Raw genomic sequence first — 17161 nt, 5'->3', positions numbered from 1 at the left:
GCACGATGCAAGCTGTCGCCCTCAGTATTAGCATTCCCAAAATTCTTTAACTTCCGTTAACTAACTGCAGAGTAATTACTTTTGAAAAAATTGCGGAAAGCTGCACATGTGCACTCCATCCTCGCCTATGATACCATGCGAATCGGAGTCGTAATCTGATCGAATACAAGAGTGCTCCCCATCTCTCCACTCCCACCACGGCGAACACTACATTTCCCGCGCCCCGTTTGAACCGATCACGTGGCAAGCAGCGACGCCATGCTCGGGTCGAACGCTCGCTGCGGGTTGGCGGATCGCGACCGCGGGGGCGGGAGAGCGCCGCTTCCTCGCTCCGGCGGCGCGCGTGCTCGCTCTCCCCTCCGTCTCGCGGGGCAAAACTCCCGTCCCGTGGACAGACGCTCTTCTGTTGGCCGCCGTCCCAGTGCGAGGTGGTCGCGCGCCAGCGTCGAAGAACTCTCCCGCTCCGCGCGCTATCCCGGCGCCGACGCCCCCTCTTCGTCTCCGCGGGCCCCGTCCCGTTCGTCGCACCGTCCCAGGTAGCGGCCAGGGAGCATCGGTGCGAGCTGGCCTGAGTGTTGTCGTGGTACCCCAGCGAGTGCTCGCGTGTGATTGTGGCGTGCAGAGCGACTGACCGGCAGCTCGGCGCGAGGCACTGCCATGTAGTGGTGTCTCCTTCCCCAGTGTCCCGGTGGAGCGCTGTCTGTGAGCGCGAAGATGGTGAGGCAGGCGTCCCGCCACCGGACACCTGCGCTGTGGGCCGCGATCGCGGTGAGTGGCCCCGTCCCCTTCCCGTCTAGATCGATGTCCTTCATCTATACTGTTGCAGTCACTCGGCTACGCACACTCCAGCGCCATCAGCGCGTTATCCGGTAGGATCATCACTTGCTCGCATAGTTATTCGCGAGACGAGCGATGATGACGAATAAATGTCCACGCTGCAAAACGAGCGGTAAAGGTCGCCGGGACCGTGCCGAGTAATGTAGACGTGTGCTCCCCAGCATCATCGATTGGTTCTGCGGCGGGGAAGTTTTGCACTTTCGCTTACCCGCTGAGGGGAGCGTTTCCGCGTACGCGGATGCTGCGTGCATTCTCCCCTCTGCCCCTTCCTGTCATCAGCGCATCACCTCTGCACTCCTTCTCCAACGACACCCCGTCCCGTTTAAGTGCGTCGGGGTGCACCGCAGCAGCGAATGTGGCAAACAGCCCCGTGGTCTTCGGCGGAGCGTGTAAATGCTCCCCGGCATCATCGATTGATCGCGTCGCGGGACCCGTCTCGGCGCGTGCCGGCCTCGCCTCTGCTGCACTGCTACTGCCACTACTGCAACTATACTGCCACTGCCGCCGATCTGAGCCTTTCTTTCACTAGGCTCGTGCTTTTCTGCAACTCTCGCCCCCCAGCGACGCCAGCGTCGGACGCCTCCCCCGCGACGCGCGGGCAGCTCGCGACGCCGGCCGGACCGACTTGTGAAAAGGTCCCGGGCCGGGATTTCCATGACGGGGCCCTGGCATCTTTATGGATGCTGTGCTCTCCTCTCCTCCCCGCGCGCCCCAGCGCTGGCGCCGTAACCGCCGCCGACTGGCATCGCCGTGGCTCCGGCGCTGCGACTGGCATTGTTGTTTTGCCGGCAGCCAGTCTGCGTGCATATCCGTTCTTGATATTGGGCCGCCCTACCGCTCGTGCCGCCGTCCTTAATATTTCTCCGATTTGTGCGTGCTATTATTTTCTCCTTTTCTCTTGTGTCTGGTGGACTAAGCTGGGATCCGGCGTCGTCGCGGGTCTTTCATCTTCCGTTTGATGTAGTGGTAGGGCACTGTATGCAAAAACGCGACGGTGGGAAAAGCTCGGAGTGACGAGACAGCGTAATGGAGGAGCCGCTCGCAACTATACGACGAGCGGCTGTGGCAGCACCTAGAAGGAGACAAATGCCACTTCTCGACGACTTTTGAAGGCGAAACAATGGGGAAAGTGAGAGAGATGAGGGCGGCGTGGGTTACCGACGGCACATTTAACAATTATGACACGCGAACAACGGGTCAAACGTCACCGTATATTACGGTATTACCCCAACCACTGCGCGATAAATCGCTGCAGTGAAAAACCGTCTCCAGATCGTGCGCGAAGTCCTCCGTCTAGATGCTTTTTTTTTTTTTTTCTAGAGAGGGTAACGAATTTTATCTGGTTCGCTGCTTGAAAAAGTCAAAGCAAAGCGGCAATGCCAAAAAAAAGGAATACTTTGGTCTTTCAACATCATCCAAGTTAAGGTTGTGTTTTCACTGTGCTTTTTCTTTCTTGGTCGATGTCAGCCATTACACATGGCGGCTGTCGTCATTTTACTTTATTTGTAGATTTGTGCGGCCTTTCAAGAAACACGGTTCGCTCAGATTACAACCAGTAAAACATAGAGAAAATGCATTCATGGCGGCAGTAATAGTGCATTGTCTTTCAATACAACTAGACCTCCGAAAAACTTCGCCCTTGACACAAGCGTTCCCTCGCTTAAAATGCGTGAGTGCAAGGGTAACAAAACGTTGCAATGTTTTACCTGGATCCTACACATATTCAGCTTTAACACAGATGTTATACTTTGCGTTGGTATTCAAAACTGACTGTTCGTGAGCGTGAGGCATAAGAAAATACATACGAACACACCATTCGCTTTTACAACGGCACCGCCACTCGTAAGCGCTCAACCCAGTAGCTTGCAACATTTAGCAGCAGTAGCACTGCGATGTCCGCTATATTAAGGCGGTTAACAAGACGAATTTGAATTTTTTTTTGTCTGCTGTAGAAAAGCTGCGTTTTTGTTGCTTGCCGTTCCCGTCTCAGCTTGTGCTGCATGAATGTCACGGCCATTCACGCACAATGCAAAAAGGGAGTATTCGCTATCCCCCGCCCCCATTTTCCAAATAGCTTGAAGGAGAAGGACAAATTAGCTTTAAGTTGGCTCCCAGCAGCAACGCGGAAATTTGATTTGAAACCTTTTGGTTTATGAACGCGGGAAAAACGTTCTGCTTTAAAATGTTGTTTTTTCTCTGTTAAATATGCACATTTGCTAAAACCTGAAAGGACAACGTGGGAGGATACGGAAAAATCTCGTCTACCACATAGGGTAACAGCATCGGTGTACGCTCGGAGTCTGCAATCGTACACTTCGGACATTCGACTGAATCTTTGAACAATTTAGAAATCTGAGCTACTAACGTTATAAGACTTCTATGGGAGATAGGGGAAAATAAAATGGTAGCAGATATATACTTCGGAGCATGGCTAGGACGGAGGACTAGACTGCACGTCCTGTAGACTCGGAAATGCTAGCTGATATAGCGAGAGCCTTCGATCGGGCCCACGTCCAGTTCACAGCACTTAGACGCAAATGTCACTTCGCGGCCCTTCTACTATACTTCGTCTCTGGTCCATATAGGTGCAGCCAATTCGAGAATCGTTCGCCACGCTGTTGCGTATATCTGCGGAATCTTGTTTAATTGCCTTTTTACATTTTTTTTTAAATTTTAAATCAAAATATCCATTTTCAATGTATTTAATTTACCCGTTACACCTCGGTGGAACGGGAAGGGTTTCAGTTCATGAGCCCGTTTAATAAAGTCGTCGCACTTGCAACCATTGTGTCCTGTCGTGCGGGTGCGCGCGAAGCCATGAGAGCCAATCTCCTAGTACTGCTCCAAATACAACAGTGTCCGGTTCACAAAGATCCATTGTCGCGACTTTCATGCACCCGCGCAATGCCGGAAATGTGGCGCGAAGGAGACCCGACGCGTTGTACGCCACGCGTTGTCGGTGATGAAAGGCTTTGCAATTCGGGCCAAGTGACGCTGCTGGGGGATTGACGCTCGGGTTGCGAAGCACTAACACAGACGAGGCCGCGGCTGCAATTTAGGCAGCGTCGCGACGACGGGACGTCCCCTTGCCTTTCGCGGCCATAGGAAGCTTCATGAAGAAGCCAGGCCGCAAGGGAGCTTCAGCGATGGCTAGCGCAAACAAAACGCTTCCATCGCAGGGGGCGTTGCACTGGCGGCACTTGGTGGGGTCAAAGAAAACTACGCTTGACAATACTAAACTAACGTGAATTAAAGATGTGGCTGTAAAACTGGTTTCACAGAAGCAACGAATCGAGGCTGGCAATGAATGCCATGATATGCGACAACGCGAGCTACAAAAGTAAAATGTGGGTCAAGCCACCCGAATTGAATTTGACGGTTTGGATGCAAACTTCAGGGTTGGAAACCAAGTGGTCGCCTAGTTTAACCGGAGCAGTTTGACCGACATTTCACTTACGGGACTTGTATTTGCAGTTGTGCTGGTTTTCCGAGTAGCTTAGCGTTTGTTCCCTTGATTCGCTTAAACTCCTTTATTTAGTAAAGTGTTATTTCACCAAGATACGCAACTCTCCTTGTGGGAGCTTGGAAAAGAATAGGGCCCGAAGAGTGTATGCAGTCTAGAGAATCACCGCATCCCCTCCTCCTGAGCAACCGCCTTCTTTTCCAGCTCTCTGGCCAGTAAAGATTTATATACACATCCATTTCGCTAAATGTTGCAGGAGTTTACATCTGGGGCACTCTGAGTCACGGGGCCAGGGGCCGTATCGTATACTTATTTGCCACTCGCCTTTTTTTTGTCGTTCTTGTTGGAACGCGTTTTTAGAACTTGCTTCGGGTTTCACATGGCTTATTGATCAATCCCTTGGGAGGCTACAGGCCTCTCGCAGTGTTCTGTTCACGAACAGCAAGGACTATTATTCAAAGGTTGTTGTTTAAACGTTCCTTTGTGAAGTATGTTTTCTTTTATTCTAAATCTGTTCGCGTGGAAGAATTTTTAAGGGAAGTTTTTGCAAGTTTTTAATGCTTTGTATATGGCACACCATATACAAAACATTAATAAAAGAAACGTAAAACAGCACGGCACAACACACAAAATCATCGATAATAATAATAATAATAATAATAATAATAATAATAATAATAATAATAATAATAATAATAATAATAATAATTTTCCTTAGGGACGTTTCCTCCCAACTTACGTTACAATGACTCAGAGACTTTGCCCGATCGCCGTTATTAGCCCGAAATATCACGCTATTATTTCGAACGTGCTTTGCTACTCATCTGATGGACCCTGGTTCGAATCCCAGCCCGTGCAAAATTTACCCAGTTTTCTTTTCGGCTCAATTCATCACTTCTATTATGGAAGCTTCCCTGATAAATTTTCGTCGTTCCTAGCATTTATTGAGCTCCGCTTTTATCCTTTGAGCAGCCGGCTATTTCGTGTGCCATGGTCCTCCAGATTTTCGGCCAACATAGTGAACTAATGCTTCAGCATTAAACTTACTGCCCGGTAAGTACGTAAGCCGCTCTAATATGCACCAAGCTTCTTAAGTCGGCTTCACAATTATACACAAATGCATTGCTTGGAGGGCATTTGTACGTCAATATAAGCAGTCTTACATCAATGAACGAAGGCCCTAAAACCTTTTAATATACACCAAAGTCCGCGTGAGAACAGCCAACGGCTAAGGGCCCGGATGCGGCGACGCGAAAGGCTTCGGGACAAGTTACATCGCCATAGTCTTTCTCGTGACAGAAACATCTCCCGGCAGTCAGGTGCCCCTCTCCTGCGAAACGTCTTCTCCACGAAGACACGAGGTGGCGTCGCAATTTTGCTGTCATTAGTTGTGTTAGATTAGGCATCTTGGGCGAGTGTAGCATGAATGACGTGACTGTTCACAATGGCGCTTAATTAACGACGTTGCGCCGTGCCCGCCATCCTTCTCTTCCACCCGGGGTAACTCTGAAGGAAAAGCACCAGCCCTGATCTTTTTCTAACGTGGCACGTGCTTGAGATATATAAGTCGATCATTACGGGGCGGCGGTGGCGTCTGAAGCCTCACCCTCGCCGCATGAGGACGCGCTCACCCGAGCTCCCAGCTAAAAAGCGAACGTCCCTGCCAAAGCAGACCGCCTCGTGGAACATGATCTAAATCCCGGAAGTGACTTCAAGGGAAGGATAATTAACAGTAGCAGTGCGAGAGGGCCATGCCGCGGCGGACCTGCTCCGTACGCTGATTGCCTAGTTTGCCAAGCAGGTGATGGTGCCCGACGTCACTGACAGCTCGTGGGGAATGCGTCCGTTGGGGCGCCATGACATTTCAGTATTTGTTAGGTGAATGTCACGTTCCGCGAGCTAAGCTAGCTGACGGAGAACGGCGCGAGCCCCAACGAACAGCCGAGAAGAGGTGGATGGTGAGATGGACGTAACACGACAGCGTTTGCACTTGGCGAAATTCCTGTTCTTGAAAATTAAGGCCAATCACAGATGAACACGATGACGCGTGCGTAAATACTCAACCCTAAGTATGGTTAGCGTGAGGGGAAGCGCCGTAGAGTTTCTTGCTCAGTAATTTCTCGCGTAGTGTTTTGTTGCCGCTGTTTCTCGCTCTGCTGTTAATTAATCCTCCTGTTTGTTCGCTTCAAGTATGGGTACTGGGCTGTATTTTAGTACTATTGAACGTAACGAAGTTCTGTTGGGAGCAACACTGCATTCCGAACAGGGATTTATACACGCCCCCAGAAGGATTTTCTACACCCCCCCATAAAGCTTCCACAACCACAAGCACCCTTCCCAGGGATTTATACACCCCCCCCCCCCAACCGACCCCCAACACCCCCCCAGGAGGGTTTCGACACCCCCCAAAATCGATATTCTGGATAAACCCCTGATTCCGAACCCGCATTTCTCCGTAATCACGTCAGCTTTCGTTGTCGTGACTACGCGATTTTTGGGAAGGTTGTTGTTGTTGTTGTCGTTGTCGTCGACGTAGTTGTTGCTCTTGTTCTTGTTATTCCACGGAATACGATGTACATGCCCCTGATTCCAGGAAGAATTTTGTCAGCGCGGACATCATGAAGCAAGACGCGTCGACATCAAGACATCAATAGGAAGTGTAATGAGGACTACCACTACGATTCCACTGTCCGTGAGCCAGTTTCGCGTGGACAGATAAGCGGGCAAAACAGCCTAAAAATGCGGCGACAAGCGCTCTACAAGAGTTATCAGCATTAAGTCATTCCAGCTTCACATTCTGTTCTCCGCACCACTCTTCTTGGAGCAAACGACTGTCATATTTCTTAGCGAAGCGACGGAATAAGAAATTTGCATCTACAGAAAGACAATGCATACCGCTTTTCTTGCGATAAACAAACAAACAAAGAAAAAGGACAGGGCAAAGCGCCCACAAGCGGAAAGCAAGGAAAGCTGCAACGGTGCACTTCCCTTCTGACGAACAGCGGCAACATCGGCTCCTTTCAGGAACAAGTGAACAAAAGAGGCAGCAGCAGCCCAGGGAAGCCCCGACGGCGTGCCGCGGGATGGCATGGCCGCCGCGCTAAATGGCATCGAGCTCTTCCGTTTCTCGTTGTTTTGTTCCGTTCCCTCATGCGCGCATTTGTCTCAAGCACCGCGTCCCTTCCAGGTCGGGCACGGCGGCACGTTTGCAAACACCTCGGTCGGGACGATTTAACGAAAAAGAAAGAAGGAGAGCAGAAAGAAGGACTTGACAGAAGGTGTGAAGGATGGTAACCGCCGGAACAAGCTTTCTCTTCGTCCGCTGCGGGGAAGGTGTTTCGTCTGCTTCGAGCGAAGAGCTCGGAAGAGTCCGGGGACAACGGCAGAGGCCAGGGGAGAACTGCTGCGGACGCTGGTATGTGGAAGTGCTTGTTGGTATAGTACGAAGAACGTGTACGAGAGAGAGAAAGAATGAAGCCCGCCGTCTACTGAAGAGGAAGGGCGCTGGAAAGGCTGGGAATGAACGCAAACGTAAAAGCAAGCGGAGGCGGACGCCCATAAAAGAGGCGGCTTTTCGCAGAAAGGTCTTCCGAAGACCTTCTCCCTTCCTCCGGCGGGTTGCTTCGGACATGCACGAAGTGCGATTAGTGCACGCCGCAGTGTCTTGGCTGTTTGCATATGTACATTGGCTTGTATTTCGCCGCGAGTGGCCGAGCTAGGACTGCGACCTCACGCAGGTGTCTCTAACCAAAGCCTAAGAAGACGCTTTGGTTCCGTCCTACTGAGACCGTGCGTCCGTGCCTAACTCGAGGGTACACAATGAACAGGTCGGAAAAAAGAATGCTCTGACATGGTTGTCGGAAGCAGTGAGGACTCCGCATTTGAATGTTTATAGTGACGCGCTGTTAGGATTGATTACGCAAGTTTAGGGAAATTTTCAACTCGCTGCGGATCCGGAATAGTTTTGGGAAGTGGAATGTCAGTGTTATATATTTTTTCCGCCTGCCAAATACTTGCCTATGTATTTTTTAGCGATAACCTTTGTGAGAACGACCGTTCCTGGCGTGAATAATTAGTTTCGCAGCCATGCCCAATATCCCAAACCCCCTCAAAGGAAAGTAGTATTGCAACATTAGCAAAGATCAGTGCCATTTTCCCGTGCCCCAGAATTACATGTGCTGCCTCTGGAAGCCCTTGGACCGTTTTAATTAAGCAGCTCCTTCTATTGCTGCAGATCCTTCACTAGCCCAGCGGAAGGTGTAGTAAACTCGTGTGGGCAACTGATTTTCACTTCCCTGGTGCAACTGCTGAGCACAGCTGTCGTAAAGAGTCTTACTTTCGCACCTTGTACTCGACCTCGTCCCAGGCTCGCATCATGTTTTGTGCAAGAACACAGAATATTTCGACGCTAAAGAGCCCATTTCTCTTCATTCTGTCACGAGTATGGTTATTTCTTGCTGAAACGTCACGCGAGCTAACCAGTCGTAAAACATTTTAGCTTCAGAAATCATGCTGAACATCCTCCGATAAAATCGCTGAGAGCGTGAAACGCGTCGAGGAACGGATACACAGCTCGGACAGTGTGTAAGTGGAAGCAACGGCACCTTGCCAAAAAGGGAAGTAGAGCGTGTCGCATTTTCGGTGACGTCACCACAATGCGTCAGAAACGAACCGACAAGGCCGTATTGCTTAGAAAACAAAGCGTCGCGCATTCAAGTTGCCGCATTGCGAACCAGAACTCTGGGAGTTGGCGCGTGCAGACGATCGGAAAAGGGGCAGAGTGAGCAGCACGCACACCACTGCAGCAGCACGCAGCGACAAAAACGGAGCGAAGTCTCGGCCAACGTTCTTCTTGTCGCTATTCGGCAAGTGCACTCACAAACGAATGCACCAAACATTTTAGACGAGCCCCGCTAAAAGCATCCCACTTTCAGCAAAGAAAACTAGACGGAGAAACTAGGAAAAGATGCAAGAAAGAACGCTAGGCAGCGAAAAAGCTTTCTTTAAAGCCCACTTCACCCCGGGACGGACGGAAAACGAGCGAAAGGCAGCGAAAGATGCGTTTTTTTTTTTCTTTTTGAACCCACTTCATCCGACATCATCAGCATAGCTATCGTATCGTTCGGCCACTCTTGTGCATTGCGTAAAGTGCTAACGGGCTTCTAGGAATGAATAAAAACTGTCGGCGGGAACGTTTAAACGCGTGTTCCGGGGCTAGTCGAGCCATCGAGTCGGGGAAGTGGAATAAATGCATATGTCCTTCCAGAAAGCCGCGCTTATGCACGGAAACAGAACTCGGATGCTCGGAAGAGAATTAAGGTGACGGAAGCTCATACAGTGCGACGAAAGAGCGAGAAAAAAAAAAGTACAAATCTTGACTGAAAGTATGAGAAACACTGCAGTCTGAAGAAAAAGAAATGTCACGCGCAGCATAGACGATTTACCAACGTGCTTCTGAGGCCAAAACTGCCGCATTCGCTGAGAGTAAGCAGTACTGCGTGGATCACACGACGCAATTGTGCCCGCACACTGTATTGCGGCGAAAATTCTCGTTATAAGCGGCAGCCCTTTCACGAGCACGTTCGCAAACATGGATACACAGAAGAAAGAAGACGAGGAAAATGTGAGAGAGAGAGAGAGAGAGAGAGAGAGAGAGAGAGAGAGAGAGAGAGAGAGAGAGAGAGAGAGAGCATCTTGAATGAAAACCAGCGAGGTTAGCATAGGTTAGGCAAAAAACAAAAGAAAGGAAGCAAAAAAGCTATAGAAATGAAAAGATGTGATTTGATGCGCCCAAAATCTTCAATCACAAAATTCTGTCCAGTTCTGTGCTCCGAAGAAACGCCGAGAGAGCGTTGATTGCACGTGCAGCCTGACTGAGACACCCGACGAAGGTCCCAAAACAGCCCTCAGTTCAAGTCCCGCACCAAGCTGCCTGCGCAAAGATAGTATTTGTTTCTGTCTTGGGTGCATGATGTATACTTTGGGAACGAACCAATATTATCAAGCACATTGAGTACAGCGAAATCTGTTGCTTTTTTCTCCGTGATGTACCGCTGGGACAGCGCTTGCCGCGCCCGTTTATGATGATCGTTTATTTATAACCTCGATGTTTTAATACAGCCGGACAAAAATCCTGGTCTGGCTGCCCCTACGTATCACTCCAATCGCTGCCTCCCCCCTCCCCCCCCCCAAAAAAAAAAAAAATTAAAGCCTTTCCACTGAATGCTGTCGGAAGTGCGGAGCAGTGATTCGCCATAATGGGCAGTGGCGCGGTTATCCGCTCACTGCTACCACCCATCCCGCTCTTCGCCGCCCTGTCTCACTCCTCTCGTGATAAATATGCAATTCATATTTCCCGCCTTCGTAGTGCTCGCGCGTTCCCCGCCTGAAACTGCACCAGCGGAAGTTCTGGTCTTTTTGTTCTTGCTTTAATTTCGTATGCTGGAGCTGTTTTGCGTCATTTAGAACGCTTATTTTTTTTTTTTTTTTTTTGCGCGGCTGGGGCCTTTTTGCGGCACTTCAAACGCGCCATTTTTTTTTTTTTTTGCGTGGCCGCTTTTTTCACTTACTGTCGGAAAGACCAACCCAACGAGCGTTCCTAACTAAATGAACGCGGGGGCAGATTTTGCCTCAAATGTACCTGCAGTTTTCTTTGCGCTGAACTACGGGGGGATGTACGACAAGCGCCAGCGGTTCACGAGGTTCGAACGGTTATGACTATTTAAACCACGTGGTTTTCGAAGCGTGAGCATGAATCCTTGACGCCGGTACAGAAAGCTCTACTTGGGTCCGTTATCTCGCTGCGCCGCCTGATTCCGGCAGCCTCTTGACATCGACCGCTAGCGAGCTACGACGACAAGGCGAACACGTAAATTGCTCTGCACTTAAAGAGCCACCGGAAAAGAAAAAAATTATGGGTCAAAAATGAGAATAAAACCAGAATCACGTGACGTGCGTGTGCTAATGCCTCGTACACACACAAATGATACTGTGCTCTTGTAATACTTTTAACGCATTTAGAGAAGCGGCGAATGAACGGTGCAATGCTGCTAAGAGAGAGCCATACTGAGTGGGAGCATTTATGTCGCGCGAAAAAAACTAAACGAATGAGATATCCAATCAAAGGTGTGCGCTACCAATAAAAATGCACAATACTGCTCAGTTAGAACTAGACCAGAAAACGTGTAATTGGTAATTCATACGCAAACAAGGTTTGAAATTTAAGACCTTGGGAGGAGCAGATTAGCTCAAGCAAATAAACTGTTTCCCGATAGCAAGGCATAGTTAATAGTAGTTAAGAAAATATGCAATAGAGGTTTGAAATGAAAGGCCATCACGAGCGAAATTCAGCTCAGCCAACCAACCAATTAACGACGTCGTACATTTAGTCGCGGTTACGGGAGGCAAATACGGGCCTAAATTACTTTACTCGGAACTCATTCATGCTTACAGGCTCCACGGGCAGCCAGCGCTCCTTTCCTAAACAGACTAAAAGGTCGCCAGTATCCGAATAGCATGATTACCGCTTGCGCGATGGTCATCGTGCCGTTCGCCCTTGCTATTAATAACCGCGCGTACGATAGCGCGCGCCGATTAGTTCTCGGCTGGTCTGCCCGCTGATAGCAGCAGCAGCAGCAGTAACCCGAGAGCAAACAGTCACGCTTATTACTGGAGCCCGAAAAGCACACACTTCTGGTGGTTTTCTTTTAATTCCTCTTTTGTTTTAACCTCGGCGGTGGGTTTCTGAGGGGAATGGGCGCTCACTGGCCGCCCAAGAAAAGCGAGTCGTCCTTTCATTACACGCTTTCAGTGAGACACACCCGTACACACGTTTTTTTTTTTTTCTACGCAGGGCAATATTCGGAACAGGGAGCTGCGGCAACAGTAATAACGCACACGCTCCTTCGTGTACTGCGTTTAGTGTACAGTTAAACCTGGATACAACGAAATTGACGAAAATTCCCTATTTTTCGTTTCATCCAGGTTTTCGTTACATGCAGGTTTCGACTTCAAGCTCGAGTGAATGAAGGAAAAACGAAATCCAAATGCTGGACATCGGTGACGGTGGACTCACTCTTCCAGGATTTATTTCACATTGAAAATTGCGTGATTTGCGCCTGCTACTTTCCCACGAGCTTAGTCACTACACGGCACTCCAAAGAAGCCTTAGCCCCTTATCCCCTTATTCATAAACGTAACTTTAGTATCACTTTTGCCTTCGGCACTTTTTTTTTATATTCCAAATGCGTCTCACGGACCAAACTTATTTTGAAAGGACAGCTTTTCATGAATTTGATTAACGTAATGTTCTTTTCCGCGCGCAAAATCGGTGAGCGGGTGCTAGCTGGGATACTGTACCGGATGGCGACATTCTGCTGTCTCGCCGGCAGAGACGGCATTTAAAATTGCCAGATTGTATTAAAAAGACAAAACTTTTCATCTTCTAGCAGCAGAACTCATCACGGACGAACTGACACCACAGATAGAAATCATTGGAGTGGAGCCGCTCGACTACACGCCGACAGAAATGCCAAGCACCTAACCGACACCGCACTCACACACGTGGAAACGCACGGTAGTTTGCGGTGAGGGCGAAATTAGCTACATTAGTGCACTTCTCCAGCCATTTTTTTCAGGAAAAGTATGAACAACAATGATCCATCAGCGTAGTGAATTCGTTACATCTAGGTTAACCGTAGAAACGCCTTCGTTACATAGAGGTCGCAAACACATGGGCTTCAATGGCGATGGCAATGGGGAATTGAAAAACTTCGTTAAATCAAGGAATTCGTTACATAGAGGTTCTTCACATCCAGGTTTAACTGTAGTATGTAGTACGTGTAGTAGTGTAGTATTTATTGTTTATTGTAGTGTTAGTTCGTGTGGTGGGGCGTAGTGCGTACGCACAGACAACAAGGGAGATTGCGGCAGAGTTCTGAAATACAGTGCTATTTTGCGGACTGACCCTCTTCGAAGCCCTCTTCGTAACGCTGGCATGAGACGGTAACGCAAGTATTAGCTGAAACTCAGTAAAAAAAAAACTGTGCTTGATTCCTCTGTCATAGGAATCGGTAAAATACGAAAGTGAAATGTGCAGCGAAATCTGCAGTTGAGCACAATTTGCGGGTCGGCGACTGTCTTGCGGATGTGCTTGACGAGCGATGTCCTTCTGGCGGGTCGCGGGCCGCGACGAATATGACGCCAGTGAAATCTTGGTGTATCCCAAAGTAAAACACTGTAGTGTTAAAATATAAAACCCGGAAACGAACAACCCTGAGTATACGTACTCTTTAGTACTAAAGGTTGCTTCCCCGCAAGAAGACCCTTTGTGCAGGGGTGCACCGTTTACAGGCCGCTAGCTTCGTTGTACTGGCGCCGTTTCCGTGACGGATACGACGTCACTGAAATCTTCGTGTATCCGGGAATTAAACACACGGGAATAAAGATGACAATGCGTGAACCATCAGGGACGCCCAGCGTCGACTACGCGGCCAAGTCCCGTGCTCGGAAGCTCGAAGATGCGACCCGCATTGAAACCGAAACAAGCCGTCGGCGAAGCGGATGAAGTTTCTTTCCGCGCGTGCGTATACAGACGAGCACGCGTTGTGGTCGCGCGTATTCCATATGCAGCCAGCCAGTCCTCGTGGGAGAACAGACCCGGCGTCGTGTGGCACGTGTACAGACGACCCTGTTGTGTCTGACTACGCATCGGGCCAGACGATTGGCGGGGCGTGTGTGCACCCTGGCGTCGCGTACGCTCTACAGCAGTGCGCACGCAGACACACGTAACTTGGACGGCCGGGACCGGTGAACGGCGGTGCTATCGTATACGCACCTCAATGTTTCCCCCTCGGGAGCGACGAGCGCGCTTCACGTCTGAAACGTGCCTCCGTGGCTTCGATAGAATATGCATGAGTATGCACAGTTGCGCTCACTAAACAGGCCCGTGTTGTGCGCGCGCCAGAGTAAGCCCCCTCAATTCTTTGTGCGTGCACCAATTATATATATATTGTAGGAAGACCAACATTTGCCAGAGAAGGCCCGAGGGGAACAACGGTGACTGAATGCGATAGGTGTTACTGTGGCCAGATTTACGCGGTGGTTTTCATACAGCAGAACACAAAGGATAGTGCCGAATGAGACGGTTGCCAAATACGACCGCCACACGAGCAAACAGCCGTCTAACAAGGGCCTAGAAGTTTTCTTTTATTGCTTTCACTGCATGGGAAACGGAGATGCAGCAGTTCAATGAAACCATGTGAGTGAAAAGGACCTTTTCACTATAAAAACCAGCACACAAGAAGCGCGTAGTGCGGTAGGCATCCCGAAGTACGCCATTCAGCGAATCTTACGGGGAAAAAATCCGAAGGAACAGAACAAATATTGTTTGTCCAGTATAGTTAAGTTCGTCTACAATTCAGGAGTGAGTGAGTGAGTGAGTGAGTGAGTGAGTGAGTGAGTGAGTGAGTGAGTGAGTGAGTGAGTGAGTGAGTGAGTGAGTGAGTGAGTGAGTGAGTGAGTGAGTGAGTGAGTGGAGTTCCTCCGCTTTTCAGGTGGGAAATTTGCCTTCATGTCTAATTCCCTGCCACAGGACGTTGAAGCTATATTCTATGCATAACAGCCTTGCATTGCAGCTAGCTGAAGGTGGCCACTCCATTGTATGCTGTTTGTAAGGCCATGTCATAGTTGGGTTTGGAAAGGAATGCAAAGCGCCGCGAGATGCTTTCGAAGCTTTAGGACGTCGATAAGTGTTATAATGTAGCGGCAAAAGATTCAACAATGTCGGGGCAATCGTTTTTGAAAGGCTTGAAAAGGGAAAAGATATCAAGTTAGTAAAGTTAAACATCTATCTTCTATCTATGCCAACATTTATATCACATTTAAGGTAATCGGTAAGTCCAGTTGCGAAAACCAAATCCAGCTTCGTTAAGCCCAGCTGTGAAAAACAACTTCAGGTACCGCAACACATGTTCCCACGCCTCACACAGCGTCAAGCAGACGATCAGCGAATACGACGGCGATTCAGGTGAACCGCTCGCCTCTTGTGTGTTTGTGTTTCTATAACCTCGATATAGGGTTTCTTCCTTTTCACGTTTCCTGATCTCCACTCGAAAGAAGCCCTCCAGATTAGCCGCTTTATCTACTCCGCATTGCCGGCGCCAATGCGGCGCCTTGTCGTACGATAACGTATGCAAGACTTCGCTAGAACCTTGAATACATGCGGCACTTGAGATACGGGCCCATCGAGGACGTAGTGCAGCCTTGCGAGCGTGCACAATCACTGCCCGTCGGCAAGGCATGATGACGGCACGCTCCGAAGACCGCTTACCCGTAAGCTAAACCAGCGTCACATGACTGCCGCAATCCTCTCAATCTGGTGACATCGCTGTGATGATAAGCGTGGGGGTATGGGTCATTCAAATTTCTTCGAGATATTCCAGCAAACAGAAAGGTAGCAGCGACGTATAACGAACCATTCCTGTTGGCTCCCGTATCATTGCATGCGTTCCGTAGAACATTACTCCGACAAGCAAACTGCGCATCTCATATTTCAGGAGTTCCTCTTTCGTACGCGCATACTTTTCGTTGCAAGCAAGAATAAACGGGTTATGTATTAGACACTACTAAACGCGAGAGAACAAAATGAAGAGTACACACATACACACACGGCGAGACGTGCACGATTCACTCACTCATACATCCATCCATATCTATCAATCCATTCATCCGGCCGTCCGCCTGTCGGCCTATGTGTAGTGCACACTCGCGTACACGTACGTGTGTGCCTCTGTGTGTGTGTGTGGGGGGAGGGAAGGGGGGGGGGGGGGAGTGTGAGAACCTCCAAAAGGAAAGGCTAATCCCGAACACTCATTGCAATCCACTATTTTTAAATCGCGACTGTCAATCTGTGAGATTGAGGCAGATTGCCGAAGTGACCCATAAAGGAAGAGCGAAAAGAAAATGGATTAGGCTGCATAACCAGCAAGGAAGAATCAGGGGACGGCAAAAACAAACAAAAGTCTCGGTAGAAAACAACCACGACGGGAGGAAATGATCTTTCGCGAACCCTCGCGGACGCCTCTCATTCTCTGGGGAATAAGCGGCTGCGAAAGCGGGGCGGTGATAATCTGTAGTGTGACCGTAGAGGACACACACACACACGGCCGGGCCAGCCGCGGCCAGGGGTCGTTAGGAACGCCCCCCGAGACCGAACTGCTATATCTCGCGTGCCGTGCAAATGCCGGCGGAAATGACTCCTTAGTGGTTTCGGCCTCAAGGCCGCCATGTTGTGGCGGAGTGCAACGGCTGGCAGGCACCGGGAGATAAGTTTGGGCTGCTCCGCGCGCTCCGCTCCAGTCGCACCTGCAGAGGGGAAGTGGACACCACTGCGCGGAGCTGCCCACTGCAGCGAGCCAACTTGGGTCGTGTGTGTGCAGGACGGCCCCTGCCCGGTCGTTTTGGCCGAAACCGATGACTTACATGGTGCATTGGAGACCCTCTTATAGCTCGGCTCGAATAATACGGGGCATTCATGCTCCCCCTCCTCTGATCTCGGTAACGCTTATAGGCACGTTCAGACAGAGCGAGAGAGAAAAGAAGTTGGCCAGCGTTCGGAAACAGTGACCCTTTAGGGTGAAGGGGTGACAGATAGCCGTGGAGGGAACGAATTAAAGTGGGTCACATGACAAGGAAGTGGTGAAAATTTTATGATACGAGTTCTTATGATAAGTTTCTTAATTGGGCCGCTGGAATTGCCTCTCTGTAGCTGAGAATAATTGAATTTTTTATTACAAAGTTTATGTATGTCCTTCTGGTAAAAAAAAAAATTTCAGGACGCTTCAGCTTCGGCGTTTAGAGGAA

At 49.7% G+C, this 17161-nt stretch overlaps 1 protein-coding gene across 1 annotated transcript in view; it reads left to right on the top strand.

Annotated features, from left to right (window-relative positions):
- The first annotated feature begins 362 nt into the window (after nucleotides 1-362).
- Nucleotides 363-17161, top strand: part of LOC144170251 (protein madd-4-like) — a 262649-nt gene continuing 245850 nt past the window's right edge. The window contains exon 1 of the mRNA XM_077699922.1: nucleotides 363-768. Within this exon, the coding sequence (XP_077556048.1) occupies nucleotides 715-768 (54 nt within the window). The 5' untranslated portion in view covers nucleotides 363-714. The remainder of the gene's footprint in view (nucleotides 769-17161) is intronic.

The sequence above is a fragment of the Haemaphysalis longicornis genome, unplaced genomic scaffold (genome assembly GCF_048455015.1).
Source record: "Haemaphysalis longicornis isolate Haplotype H1 unplaced genomic scaffold, Haemaphysalis longicornis Haplotype H1 scaffold_2, whole genome shotgun sequence".
Taxonomy (NCBI): domain Eukaryota; kingdom Metazoa; phylum Arthropoda; class Arachnida; order Ixodida; family Ixodidae; genus Haemaphysalis; species Haemaphysalis longicornis.
This window is presented reverse-complemented; position numbering and strand designations above follow the sequence as displayed.